At 48.1% G+C, this 22,327-nt stretch overlaps 2 protein-coding genes and 1 long non-coding RNA gene across 11 annotated transcripts in view; 2 read left to right on the top strand and 1 right to left on the bottom strand.

Moving 5' to 3' along the window:
- Window positions 1-4,950, top strand: part of LOC114602130 (uncharacterized) — a 29,041-nt gene extending 24,091 nt beyond the window's left edge. Inside the window, exon 3 of the long non-coding RNA XR_003707867.2 lies at window positions 3,404-4,950. This is a non-coding gene — a long non-coding RNA (uncharacterized LOC114602130). The remainder of the gene's footprint in view (window positions 1-3,403) is intronic.
- RNF166 (ring finger protein 166) lies at window positions 1,350-10,733 on the bottom strand. 3 transcript variants are annotated; one of them, XM_077931603.1, is made up of 6 exons: window positions 10,474-10,733; window positions 6,448-6,604; window positions 5,751-5,863; window positions 5,026-5,140; window positions 3,577-3,729; window positions 1,350-2,883 (listed from the first exon to the last, which is right to left on the bottom strand). In XM_077931603.1, the coding sequence occupies exons 1-6, from the start codon at window positions 10,674-10,676 to the stop codon at window positions 2,818-2,820; spliced, it is 807 nt and encodes a 268-aa protein (XP_077787729.1). In that variant the 5' UTR covers window positions 10,677-10,733; the 3' UTR covers window positions 1,350-2,817. The 3 variants fall into 3 exon arrangements, with proteins under 3 accessions (XP_077787729.1, XP_028595803.2, XP_028595804.2); XM_028739970.2 differs by having other exon boundaries at window positions 3,577-3,684; window positions 10,474-10,729; XM_028739971.2 differs by lacking the exon at window positions 3,577-3,729 and having other exon boundaries at window positions 10,474-10,729.
- A 121-nt stretch (window positions 10,734-10,854) lies between these two features.
- Window positions 10,855-21,818, top strand: CTU2 (cytosolic thiouridylase subunit 2). Of its 7 annotated transcripts, none has more exons than XM_077931597.1 (15): window positions 10,855-10,942; window positions 12,123-12,197; window positions 12,815-12,893; window positions 13,006-13,065; window positions 13,250-13,310; window positions 14,105-14,214; window positions 14,719-15,023; window positions 15,753-15,888; window positions 16,689-16,820; window positions 16,947-17,038; window positions 18,261-18,364; window positions 19,352-19,487; window positions 20,120-20,180; window positions 20,647-20,705; window positions 21,575-21,818. In XM_077931597.1, the coding sequence occupies exons 2-15, from the start codon at window positions 12,139-12,141 to the stop codon at window positions 21,654-21,656; spliced, it is 1,476 nt and encodes a 491-aa protein (XP_077787723.1). In that variant the 5' UTR covers window positions 10,855-10,942; window positions 12,123-12,138; the 3' UTR covers window positions 21,657-21,818. The 7 variants fall into 7 exon arrangements, with proteins under 7 accessions (XP_077787723.1, XP_077787724.1, XP_077787727.1 ...); XM_077931596.1 differs by lacking the exon at window positions 10,855-10,942 and adding an exon at window positions 10,992-11,296; XM_028739965.2 differs by lacking the exon at window positions 10,855-10,942 and adding an exon at window positions 10,992-11,372.
- The last annotated feature ends 509 nt before the right edge of the window (window positions 21,819-22,327 follow it).

Below are 22,327 nucleotides of genomic sequence, written 5' to 3'. Positions count from 1 at the left end.
CTGAGCCAGGCTTATCTCAATTGGCTCAGGCTCAGGAAGTCAGACTGTTTTGGCATTCCAGTACTCTTTGCAGCAGATAAAATGCACAACACCTGCTAGCCTTGCTGTGGGACTAACAGCAACAAGCGATACTTGGCTCCCTAAACTGCCAACAAAATCTCCCTTTCTCCCTTCTCTTGAACTGGGAAACCTGCAAACAGGACCTGAGCACAAGAGCACTCTCCCCTCCTGTGGTTTCCAGCCACTGTATTCAGAAGCATTACTGCCTGCAACGGTGGAGGCAGAGCATAGCCATCATGGCTAGTAGCCACTGATAACATGATCCTCCATTAATTTGTTCAATCCTCCTTTAAAGCCATCTAGGTTGCCGGCCATCACTGCTTCCTATTGGAGCGAGTTCCAAGGTTTAACTTTGTGCTAGGTGAAGTACTTTCTTTTACCTGCCCTGAATCTTCAGCTTCCTTGGATGCCCATGAGTACCGCTCCCCTTATTGTATGCCAGGCTTCCTCAACCTGGCACCTTCCAGATGTTTTAGATTACTCCCATCAGCCACACTATATTATGGCTGTGCTGGCGGAATTTGAAGTACTAAACATTTGGAGGGCACCAGGTTGGAAAAGGCAAACAGGAAGGGCTCCAATACCCTGATGGACAATTTGTACGGCCCACACAGGAGCTTCTTTCTCATGCAGATCATATTGTCCTTTCCCAGAGATTCTTTACTGAGCTCTGTGCCTGGGATAAGAGTGACCTCAAACAGCCAACTCACTTGGGGAGATTCAAACCTGGGGCATGGGCCCCTTCCTATCCAAAGGCCAGGAAATTTGTGCGGCAGTACAGGGGTTAAGTCTGCTTGCATTCCAAAACCATTTGGAAGAGGCTCCAAGAGAGCCATGCCTGATTTCAGCCAAAGGCAGCTCAAGCAAGGAAGATCTGCAGGCTGGGAAGCGTAGCACTGAGGCTGCTGCTCCCCCTAGTGGAGACTCTGCTGTCTACAGCACAATGTCCCCATCCCTCCGAACCTCAAAATCTATGGTAGGAAGTAAATTAGGCCAGATATATAGAATGAGGTGACAAAAGGTGGACTGCAACCCTTGAGAATGTAGGGAGGGCTTCAGTTTTGAATCCTCATCTGAAAAACTGTTCCCTGGGGGGGAAATGCATTATCAGGGTGGCTGGCAGGGCTCTGCGGACTCCGGTGGAAGTTGTCCATTTTAAACACTGTACCGTGAAACTTCCCAACTGCAAAATAATCTAGAGGGCATGTAACCCCACCCCCAGGATGTGCTATGAGGTGCCCGTTTTGAGCAGATTCTTCGTACTAGAGACACAAACAGACACCATATACTGTAGCTTATTCACAGCTTTTATTTCTTTCAAGTCTACTTTGGACCTGCTGATCCATTATCATGATACCTGGATGATAAAACCTTGTAGTACCTTGTGGCATGTAACAGCTTATGACAACCTGAAATGGCCGCACAAGTTTCTCTCTCCCCCTCTAGCTTCTAAAAAGAAAGGATTGTTACTTGGAGAAAAGGAAACCCAGAAAGGTCATTTCAACAAAGATCTTTTTCCTTTTTTTGTGGGGGGTGGGGGGGAAGAGAAGAGAAATATTGAAAAACAAGAAGACGACAATAGTCCGATTGCTCCAGTGTTAATGAAAGGAAGCCCCTTCTCCACTCCAGGTTCTGGCATGCCCCACCACCACCCTGAAATTCTTGAATACATACCTCTTTTTTCTTTAAAAAATATACTTTAAAAAATAATGCTCCATAAAAATACTATTGTTCCTAGTCAAACACAGATATTGCAGTATCAACAGTTAACTGTTTTGTTTTTCTCTCTATAAAATGTGAAAAGAGTATTGTCACACCGATAGATGTAGAAAAAAATCCCCCACAGATAACCTACATGGCAGCCTCAGGCAGCATGGTGGCTCCCAGGAGTTTTGGACTACAACTCCCAGCCGGTACTGATGGGGACTGTGGTCCAAATCTCCTGGAATGCACCGGGCTGGGAAAGGCTGCATGTAGAGTTATCACAAAAGCCGGTACAAAATGAGGAAGGGTTTTTTTGGGGGGGAGGGGGTGCAGAAGGGAAAGGGAGAGAAAGATGCATGTGGCTAGGAATGGCTTCCTAACCTGACTTGGGGATTCTGGATCCTTTTCAAATGCCTTTCTTTGGCATTTCCATGCACTCCCAGCGTTTGCTGCCTCTGTTGCAATGGCTGAGTGGTAAGCAATTTGCTCCCCAAGGGCGTAATAAATAGTCCTGCAAAGTGCCTGTGTCCCATGCTTGTTCTTCTTCTTTTAAATAATAATTAAAAAACCCCAAATGACTTAACAAAAACCACAGGCGATATTTCTTTTTTTTTTTAAAAAAAGGTTTAAACTACAGAGTTCCCCACAAAATGCGTTGTTGCTATATAAACCGCAAACAGGATGAGGGCCGACAGTGCTAAAATCTTAGTAAAAGCATCTTAATAAAATATACCCTCTGCGCTGAAGTTACATATGGAATGTCCAACCGGAAGTACAAAGTGGGCCCAAACGACAGTTCGAAGTGGGCGAGGCTGGGGTCCCCCGCTGCATTTTCCCGTTCAGGCGCCTACATCGAATCCCCTCACCTCTGAGCTCCGAAAAATGAAGGAAGGTTCCACCTGGCAGAAGAAGGCAGGACAGGAGCCGAGGGAATGGGCTGCCTACTTGTTAGATGGAGGCCGAGGGAAGGGTGAGGGGTTGTGCCTCCCCACTGTGTGGGGAAAGGTCAGCAAGAGCCCCAAACAGTCCCGATCCACCACATGGCGGTTGCCCTCAGTTCTCGGAGAGGGAGAGTGCCAGCGCCGCTTGCAGTGCTGCTTCTTCATCGATGCTGTAGTCCTGGAAATGAGGACAGAACCATTGCAGGGAACCAAATGGAAGCATTTCCCTCCCTGCTCCAAGCCCCGTCCCTGATATTGCTTTACCAAAAGACTTCCTTTTTTCTCTCTCCTCCTCCACATCGCTCAGAGCAGTGTCCTTGATTCCTCACCCTTCCCTTCCACCCTCTCAGCAACCTTGTGAGGTAGGCCAGCCTGAAAGGTAAAGACTGGCCCAAGATCACCCACTGAGCTTCATGAGTGCGCAGGGATTCGAATCCAGGTTTCCCAATGTGGCAATCTAAACACTACACTGGCTTAAAGGAAATAAAAGGCTTGGGACAAGATTAAAATCTCAACAATTGTGTCCAAGTTGTCTAAAAGGGAAGTCTCCTTATAAGAGTGGAGTAGAAAGAACACCTACTTGAGCTCTCAAATGGGAGGAAGGTGGAATTTCTGATACAACAGCGTCCCCATCCCCCCCCCATATCAGTTTGGTCCATGATTATCATCAAAGATTACATTTTTATCCCTCTTTCCAGGCCCAAAGGACCCCCAAGGAAGAACATGTTAAAGAATAACAACAAAAACCGCAAACCATCAAAGCAAGCAACAAGGGAGCCCTAATTGCCAACCCACAGAAAGCAATACTGAGCACCAGGGCTCCTGACCGCCATCTAATGCACCCCATGTAAGTTTGGCAGTAGGTACCCACCACAAATGTGTCATAGGAGAACTTGTGCCTGTGCAGAAGATGCTGTAGGAAGTTGGCACTCTTATAACTGGGGTCACCCCAAGGCATGGCTGAACAGACTGGGCATACCTGGAACACAGAGGGGCAGGAGGAAGAGAAGAAGCGGACTGTCAACTAAAAAGGAAAAAACCAGATTAGCCCATTCTAAAGCAACAAAGTAGCACACTAAATCAACAACGAGATTTGTATAACCACACACATATGTGCATAGAACTGCCTAGGGAAATAATACCACTATAATTTATTTCATGTGTTTAACTAATTATTTTTGGTCCTACTCTTCCACCAAAAACGTTCCCAAAGCAGCCCACAAATCATGAAAAAGAGAAGAAGCCCATGCCCTCAAAAAATTCACAACACAAAAGGAAAACCTATTGGGAGGGAGGAGGAAATAGGCAAACTCAGGCACAGGTTCTTAGTTACAAGTCGTTCTGATGACCAGATGGGATGGAAAACTTTTGAGAGGAATCGACAGAAGCTGCTAGTCTCTCAGCTGTAGCAGTGAAGTGGTCCTGATTTCCATCTCTTCCCTCCCCTGTTTCAGCTGTTATCCAAGACTTGCTGCACTGCCTGTAGACTTCTGCTCAGAAAATATGACAAATGCATGCCTTGCTATCCAGCAAACACCCTAACTGCACACAGAAAAGGCTTCCATGTTTTCTTAGGAGGGTGACAAAAGTTCTGATGGAAAGTCTCCAGTTTCCACAGCACACACCTGGGGTTTCTTTACCAATTTTAGGAAGCTGCCTTAGAAAGTCAAGCCATTGGTAGAACTACCTCAGTACTGACTGGCAGCAGCTCTTAGGATTTCAAACGGGACATTCCTAGTCCTACCTGGTGACTGAACCCACAACCTTCTGCATGCAAAACAGACCTATTGGTACCAAATTGACCAGATCTCCAAATTTAAGTTTTGGACTGATGGAAGGTGGACCTCAAAACAGAACTGCTACCCTAAACTCTCAACATGACCCTCTCCAGGGCACTTATCTCCTCTCTTTTATCTGGCTGCAGAAAAGCCATCACCGCACTGCCTCTGTTCATTTGAGAAGCTGAATAGAGATTAAATGAGCTAGAAACTGGCACAGCACTCCATGCCTGGGAGCGGATGCACATCACCTACCAACTCCGCACCGGGAAACAAATCAGATGCGCACAAACCTCACAGTTCACTGGACAGTTATACCCCTCTAGCTCTACATCAGCAGAGGAGCTGAAGAGCAGCATTTAACAGCCTGCAGTTCACAACCTAAAGCAGCGGGTAACTCAAGTTGTGCCATAGGCAGGATGGGCAAACCACTACACTGGCCTTTCATCCTGCTTCTGCCCCCCCCCCCTCAAAAACCCAAACCTGTATATGGGAGGGCACAATTCCCAGCCTCTTTTCCATTTAGATCCATGGCCACTCACCACTTTGTTGGGGTCGTTGCGGTGGTTTTCCATGCAGTGTTTCACCAGCTCTTGCTGGTCCAGGTTCCGCGCTCCACAGTAGGGACACACAAATGTGGACCGGTTTGGGATATTGCTGGAAAAGACAGCAGAAATTTGGAAGGGTCACCCAGGAGAACAGCACCTGTGGGGTGCTTGCCAATGCTCCCTTTCAAAAGAAAACCCCCATGGACAGCATGGCTCACTCGTGACAGCTTCAAAACTATTGGTTAACCTTGCAGAGTTAGCACACAGCTCGGAAGCTTGCTATATATGGTATACTTGCTGATGATTTTTTTTAGTGGCAAAGCAATCGCACCGAGATATTAGGTGTGCAAAATAAGAAAGCTGTGTTTCTTACAGGAAATACATGCTGGATGGTAAAGAGTTCCTAGTTCCAGCTAATTAAGCTGGAGATGCAAAGGAGCCCTGCTTGCTCTTTGATATCTGCAGGAGAAAGTGACAAAAGGCCTCTCCTCCTCTCTTCTTCAGAAGCGGCAAATATCAAGGAAGAGGCGGTGAATGAGGAAATGAGGTCAACAACCCTAACAATGTCAGTCTAGCACTTTAAGAGGTCAGAACAGGTTAGTTTAGAAAGGCAGTCTAAGAAGGTTCCTCCATCTATCCACTTTCTCTCCATGCAAGCCCCATCAGCCCAACACTCTAACAGAATGTAGCATCTTGTCCAACGGGTGAAGATTAGATACCTGGGAATGGGTTGGGACGTCGGGACAACAGGAACAAACTTTGGACAGTTGGCCATCTGCTCCTGAACCTTAGTACAGGATGTGACATGGGATCTCATCTTTGCGAGGGTCACCTGTAAAATGAGGAATGGAGACAAAAGGACTCTATTTTTCTTCTAAGAATGTGCTGTATCCTCTTAACGTAAAAGCTTGGTTTCTAGGTAATTGCCACACACTAATTAATTAAGCAAACTGTATCACTCTGTACTCAAACTGTCTTCTGTGCTATTGAAAAGGGGCAAGGTGGCCGCTTTAAGGTTGCAAAGGAACTTTGAACTGAACCTCAAGCTGTTCTTCCAGCCGCCAAACCTCAAACCACATGCCCTCCAACTGAGGCTTGTAAACTTCATTCAGCCAGTCTGTGACTTGTCCTTACTAAAGTTTCATGTTGATTTTTAACTGTATTTTTATTGATTTCTTTCTTATATTATAATTTGAATACAATGGAATTCAAACTATAATACAATGTAAATAATAAAAGAAGCAATAAAAACAATTAAAAATCATGCAGCATCTAGCACAGTGCATTACAATTGCTACAACAGGCAGAAAGACTCTCAGCAATTTTCAAGTGACCGGGGCGGGAGGAATTAACCAGCCAGTTCCTTGTGGTTCTAAACTTGGCACCTGCCCTTGCCCACGTGGCTCATGAAATTACCTTTTTGCTACAGCCCCGGCAGGGAGCCTTGAAGGAGGAGAGCTGCTTCTCTACACTGGAGGCCTTCTCCACCTTTTTGGGGTCAAAGGGCATGCGGCAGAGTGGGCAGAGAGGAGATGGTACTTGGAGGCATGGCTGCAGGCATTCCCCACAGAATCTGGAACAGAAACAGAGACTTGATTTTGCTCAGCAAGCCTTGAGAGCACTAGGAGTAATACAGGCATACAAACTCTTATCACCAGCAAATTCAACAATAAAGGCTGGCCAGATTCCTCTCCCAGGATAAGATGCTGACAGTTCTCCAGCCAAAAAACATAAAAACATTCCTGAAAACATGAAGTTGCCAATGAGAGTTTAGCTTTCTGTATGTCCTAGATTATGAAGTGCCCCCACACAGAATTATTAGCAGGGTGTTCTGACTATTTCCAGCACCTATGGGGCATAGGGTAGAAGATGGCCTAGTCTTAAAGCACGCAAGAAGCTTTCTGTATCACAAGCAAAACATTCTAGTGTATGCTGAATACTACAGAGCACCAGTACATACTCTGGAATGCTACACACCACTTGCTCAGAGGTACAAAAATCTATTGCAGTCATTTATGCATCTAATTTTGATGAGCTCCTCATTGTCTCTTGCCCTTTATAACTATTGAGCGCTACGTGCTATGAAGTCAAAGAGCACTCTTGTGCATCCATCAGGAAATGTCTGCCTCTGAACTTGGAATAAGAGGCTACAGGAATCTGAGCAGTAATTCAAAGAGCCTCGGGCCAGAGAATGGCTTTTAGAAACAGGCCAGAGATCAGGGATCGTGGCAACTTTAAAGTTCTTTTATGCCTGCAGGATCAGAACCTCTCATACAGTTGGTGGAAGAAACTGCAAAATAACCATTGTACTGGAAAAGGGAGCTTGAGGCTATGCAAGGGAATCCAAGAGGCAGAAAGGACAACCTGCCAGCCCACTTGCAAATGCTCTGGTCTTTCAGCAAATTTCATCAGCTTTATGCTAGCAGCTAGCTGCAAGTAAGTTTTCTGCTTCTGCCCTCACTCTCGCTCCGCTAGACATATGCCAAGTGAGTTTCCTCAAAGCCACTCCTTTCCTCTTGGTTACCTTGGCTAACTTTTAAAGGGAAAACCTCTGCTGTGGCTCTGCACTTACCCATCAGCATCTCTGTTCCAGAAGTCTTCACAAGAGGCAATACCAAACGAAAAGGCAGAGGCCTTTCCCACCACTAAGTGCAGGAGAAAAGGGTGGTTAACCCTATTACCACAAGTGAACTTTGTGTTGTGCCACAGGAGGGCAAGGTGATTTTATATAATACAGGAACAGCACAGTCACTACCTAAAGTGCTTCCAGTCCATATTAGTGAGCAAAGATTAGAATTGAGGAGGGAAAGGATTGGGGACTGTTAACAGAACTGGCTGCCTCTCTATTTCTGAGAACAATTCAAAATGCTTCCTTTACAACCATAAAACCCTCAATAACTTGGGAACAAAGAACCAACTGCTCCTTTGAGCATGCCTGGTTATTAAGATAATCAGTGTCCCCTGCCAACCAAAGTGTAATTGGTGGTGATGAGGGACAATGCCTTTCTAGTGGTAGCATCCTCTAAGAGAGATACAGCTGAAGAATATCTAGCAAATAAATTTTAATAGATTTATATATTGCTTGATTGTAATAAGACCTGGAACTGGCTTACAAAAAGAATGAAACAGTAGAAATATCAGGGGGGGGGGGACCTGTTAAAAACAACTATTTAAAACATTCAAAAGTTATTTAAAATAAATGATAAGCTAAAAACACAAGTGGATGCTGAAAAGGGTACAGTGAAGGCATTTGCATGATGTCAACAGGCAGGGGCTCCCAAGGTGTAGCTGCTGCCACACTAAAATATCGATCTTTTAAAAACAGAGTGTTATGTTGCAATTGTAATAGTGTCAATTCTGCAGATGGAAGCAGTCAAGCGGGCATATATGGGAAATGTGATCTCATAGGTAAACTGGTCTCAAGTTGTTAAGGGCTTTATATGCTAATAAGAAAGACCTTGAACTAATGAGCTGAGATGTAACAGGTTGATAGAATCTCACTCCTGTAATTGTAATTGTTCTGCATCATTCTGTGCTAACTGCAGCTTCCAGATCAAGTGCAAGGGAAGCCACACACAGAGCAAATTACAGTAATCCAGTCTTCAAGTAACTAACACATGAACTCCCATGGTCAAGCTTTCTTCATCCAGGAGCAAGTGCAGCTGTCATACTAATCACAGCTAGTAAAAGGCACTTCTAGCCACTGAGGCTACCTGCACTTCCAGTGACAAGCTGGCTCCAGAAGCATCATGCCCTAGACTACAAACTTGCTCCTTCAGGGGAAATGCAAGCCTATCCAGGGTTAGCAGTTGACCAATTTCTCAGACACAGAAACCACGCCTCTGTCTTGTCAGAATTCAGTCTAAGTTATTCCTCATCCATCTCACCACTGTGTCCAGGCACCAGTCCAAGGATTGCAGGGATTCTCCTGATTCAGGTGTTCAGACTACAATCTGCATCAGTCCCAGCATCATACAACAATGTTGGCTAGGGCTGATGGGAGTCATAGTCCAAAACACCTAGAGAAGTCTTCACCAATCTAGTGCAAGCCATATGTTTTGGACTACAACTCCCATCTCCCCTTACCATTCACCATGCTGGCTAGGGCTGATGGGAATCATAGTCCATAACATCTGGAAGACACTAGGTTGGGGAAGGCAGGCAATAGCCCTTCAAGGTCTTCCCCACACATTCTGTCCAAGATCCTTTTCAACTTGAGGAGTCAGGGATTGAACTGGGGGCCTTCTGCATGGAAAGCAGATGGTCCACCGTGGAGCTATGCCTCTCAGCCACCTCCTCTGTTAGTTTTTATAATGCCACAGCATCTTTTGATTTCTTACTACTACTGAAGATACAGCTCTCTTCCAGAATCTATCTCCTCAGGAGATGGTGCTCCAGAGCAGGTTTTTGCCTCCCCATGAAACCTTTTAGAAGATTTAGACTGCAAGCATTACAACTCTGAAAAAAATCATTGCAAGAACTGGTCTGAAAATATTCAACAGTTTCAGCAGACAAGTTTCAGGAGTGCTAAATTTCACTATATCATTACACAATGTAACAAGGGTTTGGGTGTTCAAAGTTTGAGGTTGCCATGCACATGGCAATGTCTGGTAAAGGCTTTGGTATCAAAAAGCTCCTGAAGATCTGTGTTCACAGGAGCAGAGTTAGGACTCACAATAGACTCCTGCAGGCTCATGTTATTCAAAGGATTATATTACCCCACTTTCACACTCACAGATATAGACAACTCAGTGAAATTTCATAAGGCTATTCCATAGTTATCCTCTACTGAACTTTCTGTAATAAGCATTATCTTTCCCTTCACACAGAGCTAGTAACAATACTGTAGGAAAAGGGTGATGTGGGTCCAGTTCTCCCAATATTCATGGGAACCATTGATTCAGGTGCCCCACTCTCTCTTTAAGAGAGCATCTCCACAAGTGCACTCCCCTTGCTTTCTAGAACAGCCACAAATTTGCACTATGATACTAGCAGTTTGGTTTATGATCTTCTTCCTAGCGATCCCTAGTATGAAATTCACCTTCCCCACAACAGGGTCCACATCTGTTACAAGGTATCTGCTTCAGCCCCAAGGTCTCATTCTTGGACAACACTGCCATGTCAGTGTTGCACCACAAATTCACCTCCTCATCCCCCTAACATACTTTCTCCCAACCTAGACCCCACTTACCCTACTCCACTCTATGCCTTAGCATCCTCAGGCCTGTAGTTCCTCCCTCGGTCGCCCCCTCAAATCTTCTCCTGCTTTCCCCCAAATCAGGCAGACACCTCCAATGCTCCCCCACCAGACCCACCATCTCCTCCTCTAACGCCACCCACTACCCCCGTTGCACTTGCTGAAAGACGGGCATGTTTACAAGCGGTCCGCCCTCGGACATGACTGCGCGTGCCCGCCACCCCCCAGGGCCCCTGGGCTCTCACGTGTGCCTGCAGGGGGCGATGCGCACGGGGCGCTGATAGACCTCCAGGCAAATGGGGCAGCTGAACTGGGCCTCCAGCGCGGCGCCGGCCTCAGGCGGGTGGGGCGGCGGCGGGGCGGGCGAGGGGGCGGCGGCAGAAGAAGGAGTCGCCTCGCGGGACCCGCCCGCGGACACCAGCAGGCTCCGGAACATCGCGGCAGCCATGGAGGACGAGGAGGCGGAGGCGACCCCGGCCCAGGGAGGCGGAAGCGGAAGCTAGGTGGTAGGGCGGCGCTCTCTGATGATGTCAGAGGCAAACCACCGTTTCGTTACGCTCCTCGCGAGAGAGAGCCTCTCGACCCACGCGGCGCGCGGCCGTCGCGGCGCTTAAGGGAGTGTGGAATGTAGACTGTGTATAGATTCGCACTCGGATCCTAGCTTCCGGGTTCGCTTTGCATGCAGTTTTGACTTTGAAGTCACATATTAATTAAGTAATTACTTTTATATCCCATTTTCCCCTTTAAGGAGCTCTAGGCGATGTACATCTTTCTTCCCACCCCCTTTTTATTTCAACAACAACCCAGTGAGTTCGCAGTACCTCATTTGCCGTATGAACCGGCCCTCCCACCAGTGGGAATTTGGTTGGCTTTTAACACGCACGAACACCTAACACCCAAACTCCACCCGGAAGGTTTCCTCTTTATGAATGTGTAGACAGATCTATAGAGCAGATGGTACAAACCAGGGCGTGTGACGCCAGAAGAGTGCGCCGGGTGGCCGGTCCTGCTCGGGTTCTGAGCCGGGAAGAGGCTGCTTAGGGCGCCCCGCGCGACGGAGGCTGAGAGGTCTGGCTGCGATGTGTGAAGCCGAGGAGGGAGGCTGCGGAAACGAGACGCAGCCTAAGAGGGCACCCCGGGGCAGGTAGGGGAACGGGGTAGGGGAACGGGGTTGGGCAGGGAGTGAGTGTAGAGGAACGGGGTAGGGGTGGGAGGTGGGGTTGGGAAGAGGCCTTCCCGGCTTGTCCCGTCTGAGCCGCGACTTCCCACTAGGTGTTGTTTTTGCAATAGCCGCAGAGGCCACAACAGAAGTTAAGAAGGCAGGCTGAAATGATGTGAAAAGATCCACGTTGTGCAAATCAACATAACAGATTTGTTGTTGTTGTTGTTGTTATGGTGCTATCTTCGCACATTAAAAGACTGTCTGTAGCAGAGTGTTTTTTGGCACTTTAAATAATAAGAAATGTCTTGCAACAGAAGCTTTGTGGACCGATGTCTGCTTCATTAGACGTGTGAAAGGGTTGTATTCTCAGTTATTATACCTGCCAATTTAAGGCAGCGCTTAATGCATCCAATGAAAGGGCTTGTAGTCCAGTGAAAGCTTCTGCGATAATAAAAATGTTGCAGTGCAACCTTAGCCATGTCTACTCAGAAGTAAATTCTATTGAATGCAGTGGGTGATATTCCCAGGTAAGCAGAGGTAGGATTGCAGCCATAATCTTTTAGGCTGTTTGGTTAATATAATCATATGCCATTCTCCTGCTTGTAGAGCACCCACAGTGGCTTATAAGAAATGCTATACAACAATAATGGTTATACACTAATGTCTTTAATTCCAATGGCAAAGAATACAAATTGTACTTTGGAATCTGATCTTCCTTTTCTCTCTTCTAAGCTGCCCCTCAAAATGCATGAAATGCAAAGAAGGTTCCCCGGTATTGATCATCCGTGTTGGGGATGCCTTTTGCAAGTAAGTATGACGGGCAGCTGTGCCTTCTTACCGGGTTGGCAGCAGACATGGCTGTCATTTTCTGAAAGGCTGCTGTGGTCTACAACAAAGCTGCAAACCTTTTTTTGAGGGATCTGGCTGATCTTTGTGACAACCTCTGGGGTTGACTCACACAGCAGAATTTCAGTCATGGCATATTTCTAGGCCTCTTTAATCTCTATTAGAACTCTTTTAAAAAACAATTTGAGTTGCTTTTTCTCAAGAGCTAAACACCCATGCTCACTGTCAGTCTCTCACTACTACCCTAACCCAGATGTTTCAACCAATTATAGTTAAGTGTGGGGAGGATCATAGCTTACACACATGTGTTGCATGCAGAAGTTCACAGATACAGTCCCTGGCATTGCCTGTTAAAAAGGGTCAAGTGGCAGGTGATGGGATACGGAACCCCACTGGAGACCCTGGAAAGCCTATCAGGTGGATGGAAAATAGTCTGATGATATAAGGCAGCTTCTTCTATTCCTGCTCCTAAGCATAGCATTGTGGCTAAAACAAAATAAGGCCAAGATGTTTTAGTAAAATTGCGTTTCTATTGCATCTTATTGCTTTAATAACATGCATTTGTTGCTGATTCATAGGAGCTGTTTCAAGGATTATTTTGTTCACAAGTTCCGGGCTATGCTTGGCAAGAATCGCTGCATTTACCCTGGAGAGAAGGTCCTGCCCACTTATTTTGGGGTGGGCGGGCGAGGGAGCTAACAACTAGAAGTGACAGACATGTTTTCTAATACTCCCTTGCATGCTTTTTATTTATTTTTATTTACTGTAGGTTCTGCTTGCATTTTCGGGCGGCCCTGCCTCCAGTTCAATGGTGCGGCAAGTGCAAGAGGTATTTTCCCATGACTTCCTAGCAGGGTAAAGACAGAGAATTTGGGGGTTTAGTAGAGTGGTTCTTAAATTAATATCACTTCTTATGTACCCTTCACCACAAGGTTGCAGGGTGGGTTATAGCAATCTAAAAATCAGTATTAAAAACAGCTTGAAACTGACCCAAATCTTCTTTCTCATTCCAGGGCTTGAGCCGGGAAGCAGCCAAGAAACTCCGCTTCAAGCCAGGAATCATCTATGTCGATGGTAAGCAGTGCTTGCTGGGTGGATTCCCTTCTATGTTTGGGAGACTGAAGAGTCTAAGCAGAGGCAGTTTGTTCAAGGTGAAACAAAGCTTGCATCAAAACACTTGTACTCTTCTCCAAGGTTTGAAAACAATACTGCTAAAAAGTCTCATTTTCCCCTTTTCCTTACCTCCGAGGCAAACAAATACTCTCTTAGGGGGCCTGTGAAGGTGGCCACATCTTCATGGAAGGCAGGATTGGTGTGGCCATTTAGAAGGGGATGGACTGTGGCTTAGTGGCACAGTATCTGCTTTGTACGCAAAAGATTCAGTCCCCAGCATCTCTAGGTAGAGCTGGGAAAGACCCTGTTTCTGAGACTCTGGAGTGTCACTGCCAGTCAGCATAGAGGCCTTGCAGATGCCACTGGACTGCAACTCTCAACATCCCTGACCATTTGTTCTGCTGTCTGGGGCAGATGGGAGTTGTAGTCCAAGGGCATCTGGAAGGCATGAGGTTCTCCACCCCTGGATGCGCCCAGGAGAGATTCACACACTGAAATGCAGCTGTCTTATGTTCCTAGTGCAACTTCTGTTGTCAAGCCTATTTTTCACCCTAGACCGTTATCAAGCTCAGAGTGACCCTTTGGGCATCAAAATTAATTTGGGTAAAGGTTTTGAGTGAGGTGGCTCTGAAAATGTTTCAGGTGACTTACACCACGACTCTCGCCCAAGCTAGGAGAAAATAGGGCGGGAGCCCCCCCAGAAGCCCACTCAGCTTGTTTAACTGATTTCCCTGATCCTCTTTCTTGCTGTGCAGAGGGAGCTGTGTGCGGACAGAGCCCAGGCAAGCGGAAGGAGATCCGCAGCCAGGTGGAGATGATCCTGCAAGCCACAGGGTTCCCTTATCACCTGGTGTGCTTGGAAGAGGTGAGGAAAGATGCACATGAGGAGAGGCCTGGGGTGCCGTGTCAATCTCTGACCTTGTTGCCGCTTCCTCATTTCAGTACGTTGCTGTATTTTGAGTGGAGTTAGGAATCTCCTTAGAGATGCAGTTTGGCTGATCAGTAGCAAAATAGCCTTATTACTGTGGAAGCCAACTAGTCCCATAAGAAAGGTGCAAGAACAGACCCACTTCATGACATTTTCAGGCTAAGGACCACATGTCAGTGATGAGTGGGGAAGAGGCAAAAGCAGGCAGAGGAACGCATGCAGATTTTACCTTTGTGCAGGAGTCTGGTTCCCCCACTCCACAGATTTCCCCATAGCTTAGAACATTATCATAGAACCTATTATGTTTTTACAGTCCCAACACTAAACCAAGGCAAATAAATATCAAAGGGGTGTGTGTGGGAAACACTGATTTCTATGTTTAAATGTCTGTTCCTGCTAGCGCTTTCTGTGGCTGACTGCATGTGCTCTGCCCTTTCACAGGTGTTTGACCTTCCAGGCTCTGTGCTGCACTCCATTCCCCATAGTGCCACTGACCACGGCGGCAGCTACAAGGAAGCTGTGGATGGTTTCATAAGATGTCAGCAGCACGAGAAGATGGCGGGGGACTCAGCAAGCTTCCTGGAGGACCAGCTGGCTAGGCTTAACGTTCACGGATCTTTACAGCAGGAGGGACCGCCAGTCCCAGGAACTAGGCCTCCTCCGGTGCCCCGTACTGAAGAACTGACCAAGCTCTTTGGGGCTGTGAAAACCCTGACTGCAAAAGAGGAGCTCCTACAGGCTCTCCGGTGAGCTTCTTTGCAGAAGTGACAGAGATCATCTTTCCTTTGGTTAGAGTGCTGCTGGACAAGCTCCTAGTATGCATTGCTCTCAAAGATGGGCAGCCCAAGGGTGTTTTGGAGGCTGCATTCAGAGACATTCCCATCACCCTCTTGCTGTCTAATGTAATCTGCTTAAGAGGGGATGACTGAGTACTAGATCCTGGCCAATCCCAATAATTCCTTAATCCTTGGCAGCTGAATGGTTGCTGCTAGCACCCCTTTGAGGTTGTGGAAGGGTGACAGGGCTGCTGCAGGTACAACCCATCCTGAGCAGCAGCCTCAGGAGCAAAAGGCCCTACAGAGCCAGGACCTAGAGTATTCTGCTTCACCCTCTCTAGGCTGCCACTTCTGGGTTTGCTTTTCATGGCCTCTTCACAGCTCCACTGAATGAGACAATTTTCGGCTGTTTTGCTTGGCAGTTTGAGGTCTGTGCTCCTGGGGAGGGGCCAGCCACCTCCCCGCTCCTCTTCATGAGTTTATACCCTCCATGAGTTTGTCTAAAAGTGGGCTAGACCAATTAGTGGAGGCTAAGGCCACTTGCTACGATGGCTGTGCATTGCATCTGAATACCACTTGGTGGGGATTGCCAGTGGGGGAGAGTCCTGCTTGTGGGCTACCTCTTGGCCACTGTGAAAACAGGATGCAGAACTAGATGGGCTTTGGTCTGATGCAACAGGGCTCTCCTTATGTTCTTAGGAACCACCTGATTCTGCATGTGGCCCGGACAAGTGGATATTCCAAGGTGATGATGGGGGACAGCGGTACCCGTGTGGCTGTCAAGCTCTTGACCAACCTGTGCCTGGGACGGGGGGCCTTTCTGGCTGCAGATACGGTGAGAGCAGGGGCTGCAGACTCCCATATGTTGGGGCCACAGAGGTCCATGTTTCTTACCCTCTTTGCTCTTTGGTGAGAGGTGCAAGCTTCAAGCTGGAGTGGGCAGTGCGGTTCTTGAGGAATCCAGTCCCTGTTTCCCCTCTCCAGAGAGGACATTTGGGGCTGGCCATTTCAGCAGCAGGCATCTGAGCTGCTTATAATGGCCTTGCTAGCTAGCAGAAAGCCAAGACTCTGCATCCCACTCCTGGCCCTGAAGAACTGGAGAGAGGGAAGCAGGGAGTTGTTCCTGACCTCCCAAAGAGTTGCAGCACCAGGTTCAGGGACTAAAGCTGCAATTCCTGCATGCGCTTACCTGGGAGTAAGCCCCACTGAACATGACGGGGCTGATTTCCAAGTACATGTAGAATGAATTGCATCAGAAGACAAACTGAAGTCTGTTGACAGCACTAGCACCACCACTGTGCTTTTCTTTATTGCTTCTATAAAAGGAAGAACCGTAGCTCAGTGTCAGAGCACCTGCTTTGCATGCAGAAGGTCCCAGGTTCAACCCTCGGCATCACCAGGTACAACTGGTAATGTCCCCTGCCTGAAACCTCTAGAGAGCAGCTGCCAAGCCAGTGCAGACTATGGTGAGCCAGATAGGCTTTTGGTCTGACTCAGGATAAGGCAGCTTCCCAAGTTCCCATATTCTGTTCTTTCCACACCACTGGTTTGGACCACCCAGAGCTATCCTATCTCACAAATGGGGCAACGGATCAGGCACTTTCTGCACTGTTCACTTTCTCCTTTCCTTGAAAGGGCTTCTCAGACAGTCGCCACGGTGATGTGCTGTTCTTGCGTCCCATGCGGGAATACACTGCCAAAGAGATTGCCTTCTACAATTGCTTCTTTGGGGTGCCCACAGTCTTCACGCCTGCGCTGGATACTAAAGTAAGAGGGACCTACTTCTGGGTGCCTGTAGGGTGACCCCTTTGGGCACCCTTCCACCAGACCTCCTGGGAGAAAGTTACCTTCCTTGTTGCCCACGAGTGATGCCCCTCTTCTCCTCTTCCACAGACCCCTGACAGAGCCAGCATTCACCGCCTGATTGAAAGCTTCCTCTACAAGTTGCAGTGTGACTTCCCCTCCACCACCAGCACAGTCTGCAGGTAAGCAACCCTCAGGCTGGGCCATTCTCCTGCAAGCAACTGCATGTCTCCCTGCTTCTAGGAGGACATTCATCAGCACTCCCCCCCCCACTGCCCCACCCCTATTGGTTGCATGCTGATAATCTCCTTTCTGCCGGCCTGTTAGTATTTGCACCCATTGTAAGCAGGACTGTATGCATCAGCAACAGTAAGTGTCCAGTTTCTGCAGGCTGAATAAACCTGAATAAACCATGTTTATTCTGCAGGCCGAATAAACTAGGAAGTTTCTGTGTGCTTTTAAAACCTGCTGGAGTTGCCATTTCACTTCCGGGTCCAATTCAGGTTCTCACATTAGTGTTTAAAGCCCTAAACTACTCAGGCCCAACATACCTGAAAGACCTCCTCCTTCCCTACAGACCCTCTCAGGTGCTAAGATTAGCAGATGGAGCCCTTGTGGTAGTGCCTCTGCCCTAAGAGGCTTGGGGTGGGGTGTGGGGTGGTCCAAGAGAGGGCATTCTCCGTGGCAGCCACTAAGTTCTGGAACTCCCTCCCAATTGAGGTATGTCTGGTTCCTTCATGATACAATTTCTGGCAAATAGTGAAGATGCGCATCTTTGCCCTGGGAGGTGTATATTTTTAGGAGCCACCTCATTTCTGTGATTGTAAGCAGTTTTAATACTGTGTTTTACAGTTGTAACCTGTCCTGGGATCTTAGGGTGAAGGGTGGATGATAATAATGATAAAAGCCCACTTATTCTTCAGGGCAGCAAAGCTCCACATCTTGATCCCCACATCCCTTTCTGAATTCTTGAGACCATGACATTTTCCTCTCAAGGGATTTAAAGTTTGCTTCAGCCACCATTAAAGCCTAGAAACTCCAGGTTGTATCCAACTTAATTTTACTTACAGTAGACCTGTTGAAATGAATGGACCTAAAGAAGTCCACTAACTCCAGAGGGTCTTCTCTTGAGTAGGACGTAACACTGGACACAACCCTTTTTAATCTTAAAATGAGTGTGTTGAGATCATTGTTGCTTTCTGGCAGCTTAACTCTGTGCCAGTTCTCACATGCTGTCTGCGGAATACATGCAGATGTGGATTGTGTGACTTCCCCATGTGGTGAGACCAGCTGGATGGTGCACAGAAGGCCTGAGAGGCAAAAGCAAGATCGATAATAGGAGGCAGAAGGGCTAGCCATGTCTTCCCAGCCCTCTTCTTGATGCCCTCTCCATCCTTTCTGCAGGACAGGTGAGAAGCTTTGTGTGACTTCCCCAGAGACTGACCCTGGTGGACCCACAGAAACACCCCAGTGCCTCTTCTGTCTCTGCGCCTTGGACACCAATGCTGGTATGTGGTGGCCTTGTGAACCTCAACGGGAAAGTTCTTTTTCACTTCTTTAAGGGGATGCACCTGGATATGGTTCTACAAAGTCAGAAATCAGAGAACCGGAACGACCCCGAAAGCTAGCTTGACTTCTGCCTCCCACCACAAGCCACAGACACCCACTCGCCAGCTTGCCTGTTCTAACCTGCAGGGCGTCAGAATTAGCTGAGGCCAGGAGTTTCTCCTCCTGGGCTGCCCTACCCAACTGCCATAGAACTAGTGATCTTGCCACTGGGATACCTGCCTCCTCTAGAGCAGTCTTTTCGTCCCCAGGTGTTGGACTACAACTCCCATCATTGCTGGCCACTGGTCCCTTAAGCTAGGGATGATGGGAGTTGTAATCCAACAACATCTGGGGCCCCAAGGTTGAGAAAGGCTGGTCTAGAGCAACCTTCTCCATCCTGGTGCCCCCTGGTGGACTCCCAACTCCCAGCATGTCTAAATGACAGGGATGATGGGAATTGTAGTGCAGTGACATCTGAAGGGAAACTGGTTGGGGAAAGCAGCAGGAAGCTTTATTTTCCATGACTTCTTTTTGCAGACAAATTCATGAAAGGATAAGACTGTACATGGCTGCTAGCCACCATGGCTATGTTCTTCTTCCACTGTTGGAGGCAGCATGCCTCTGAATACCAGTTGCTAGAAACTGCAGGAGAGGAGAGGGCTCTTGCCCTCTTGCAGGCTTCCCCTTGGCACCTGGGTTGCCACTGAGAAGAGGATGCTGGACTAGATACACCACTGGCCTGATCCAGCACGGCTGTTGTAACAGCATCCTTCTAGCCTGTTGTACCCATTGAACTCCCTGGGTACAAAGAGAGCAAGACTGTCCTTGCTTACAAAGCTTATCCACTCGGGGGCGACAGCTGAAACTCTCTCCGCCACTGAGGACAACGACTCAGCCGGCCAAAGAAGCAATGCTGCCTCTGACTCTGCTTTCCCTTTCCTCCCCAGTGGACGGCTCCTCCTTGCAGTCGACGGTGCTGTCAGAGCAGCTCTGCCAGAAGCCACTTCCACCATCCACTGGGAACGGCTGCTGTGGAGGGGCCTCGAATCAGACAGGATGCTGCAGTGCCCCTCTGGCTCCAAGGTAAGCAGGGATGCTGGATCCAGAACGGATAGCTCCACAAACAACTTAGCCTTGTATGGGTGCGGGGGACTCCTTGCCCCCAACTTGGATGGCCTTTCAAAAAAGGGCTGGAGGACAAAGGCTATGAATGACTACCAGCAGCAGTGGCTAGGCTCTGCCTCCACTGCAGGGGTCAAAGATGCTTGCTGAAAACCGCAAGAGGGGAGAGGGCTCTTGCGCTCGAATCCTGCTTGCCAGGTTCCCACAGGCATCTGGGTGGCCACGATGAGAAGAGGACACTGGACTAGATGGTCCATTGGTCTGATCCTGCAGGCTCCCCTTAGGTGCTCTTGTGCTTCTAGACCAAGAGTGGGAAACCCTTTGGAGGGCTGCATGTCCATGGTGGTGGGGCCAGAAGCAAATGCAGGCGGAGCAACCAATGTAAATGTCGCCTTTGTGAAATTATTCAAACACCCCACTCTATTCAAGGAAGTGAGAGGTATTATCCAAGTTCAAGAAGACACCCCCACCAAGCAGGCCAAAGCACTTGGGGTGGGTGGGTGTGAAGCAAGTTCACCTCTGCTGTACTAGAATCATAGACATCACCTGCCCAGACTTGATCCTCTGCCCTCCTGCTCTGTTCTCCCCTGTAGAGATTCTTCCCAGCTTCTCCCATTGCTCTGCTACAGCTGCCGCCTGACCATCAAAGACATGGTAAGTGCAGAGAGGTGTGAAGCGCAGGATTCCTCCTACTCTAATGCTGCATTTTTCTGGGCTGTCACATGTGCTTTCTGTTCAGAGACTACAGGCCAGTTGGCTGCCTCTGTCACCAAACTGCGGCTTCCAGACAAGTGGATGAAGCTATTGCAGTTGAGTTTGACGGGTGGGAGAGTGTTGCGGCCTTTGGGAAGGGGAGAGAGGAGTGTTGTGGGCCTAAGCAGAGTGCAGTGAGATAGGGCATTGTCTGCAGCTTGATTTGGATGAGGCGGCTTGGCCTCATGAGGACTAGAACCCAGGGCAAAGAGGAAAGGCCGCCTACCCTTTTGTATTTTCTTTACCAGACTAGGGATGGGCATGGGCTCTGCCAGGCCTAAGGGATGCTCAGGCATTCATCACAGTGAAGCATCTGCTCTGAACTCTGGAAGTGTTCATTCACCCCACCCTCTTTCCTCCTCTGCAGAGCTCCTTGGAGCCTCTCCCAGCCTACATCCACTTGGAGGCAGAGCGCCGGCGATGCAGGTACAAGCCACACACTCTGCAGTGGAGGGGATATGTGCAGTGGGAGACATAGTTCATCTCTGAATAGAAGCACTTATAGGAAGGGCAGGGAAGAGCATATTGGAGGCAGTTCTGGTGTGTGTGTGTGTGTGTGTGTGTGTGTGTGTGTGTGTGTGTATGTATGTGAAAGAGACCAAAGAGATCTCAAACCGGGCCCATTTCTCCATGGAATCACTCTGGGTGGCAAGACCAGGTCCCAAATTTATTTAGTGCTGGGGATATACTGTTGTGCCCCCTCCCCTTACCAAAGGCCAGGGTGCTCTTGAGACAGAAAACAAAATCATGGAGATATCTAAAGTTTTGTGGTTGCGGTTGTGGTTATGTAGGTTGGATAAATGTGTATGGCAAAGAGAAATTTGAGATCAAAGCATGTATTCTTGCAGTAGCACATGGGGCAGGAATTATTACGATAGCCCCATGGGTTAGAGATGACCAAAGGTCTGTCAAAGGCTCAGGTCCTGCCTTGGCAGCCATGGTCATATTTGGTCAAGTCCTCTGCTCATCCCCAGTACCTGTCAAATGACAACCAGATAGAATTAATCTTGACAAGGGTTTTATCAGACCAAGTTGTGAACTGCAACGCTGGTTTGCTGGAATTACCAGTCTCCACGGGGCACGGGGAGGATGCTTCTTGTGCTGATTCTCACTTAACCACCCACTCTCCCTGTTCAGGTCCCATCTCCACACACACACACACACACCCCAAACAGCAGCAGCTTGTCATAGGGGTCCCCTTTGTGACTTTACCAGCTTCCAGCCAGCTGAACGAGAGTTGCTGGGGAACCAGAAATGTTCAGGTGTAGAGATTGGTGTGTGTTTTGTTCCTGCAGGGCTGCAATGAAGCAAGAAATCCAGGAGTTCTTGCTTGAAGAAGAGGACAGTGATGCTGCTGAGGGCCTTCCCCTGAGCTGATGACAGGTTTGCTGAGCTCTGGAGAACTAGAGTAGAACACCCAATGCAAGAAAGCACCCCCTCTTGGCTCTTATTTGACCTTTTCTTCCTTCCTGAATTTTATAAATTTTCTAACGCAAATAAATTATTCTGAAGCCACAAGCATCTGGCTCAGTGATGCTACAGGAGGTCTCTCATCATTTCAGTTGGTGCCAAGCACTTGAGAGTCCTTACACAACTCCGCCAGTGTGGAGAACCAGTGCCTTGCCAGATGTTGCAGAACTACACCTTCCATCAGCCCCAGCAAGCATGGCCAGTGGCCGGGAATGATGGGAGTTGTAGTTCTAACATATAAAGCGCAACACGCTGAATGGTGATGTTTGCAACAAATTTCTTTAATGGTTACTTCCTATCATACGAATCAAGTCCAGGATGCCTGTTGCGCTTTATATGTTGTAATTATTGCATCTGCATAGAAAGGTATTGTATTAGTTTTGGGAGTTGTAGTTCAGCAATATCTGGAGGGCCAAAGGTGCCTTTATACTTGCGGTATAAGTCTCCCTACCCTCCAGAAGATGGGGTAGTAAGGATGAAGCCAAGAAAAAGCTCTGTTCAAGGTGAGGGTGTATCACCTCTTTCCAACCCCACCCCACCCCCAAATTCACCCGTGTCCCCATTATTCAGTATTCTCC

The sequence above is a fragment of the Podarcis muralis genome, chromosome 7, assembly GCF_964188315.1.
Source record: "Podarcis muralis chromosome 7, rPodMur119.hap1.1, whole genome shotgun sequence".
Taxonomy (NCBI): domain Eukaryota; kingdom Metazoa; phylum Chordata; class Lepidosauria; order Squamata; family Lacertidae; genus Podarcis; species Podarcis muralis.
Note: the sequence above shows the minus strand (reverse complement) of the source record. Positions and strands in the feature narration are given on the sequence as shown.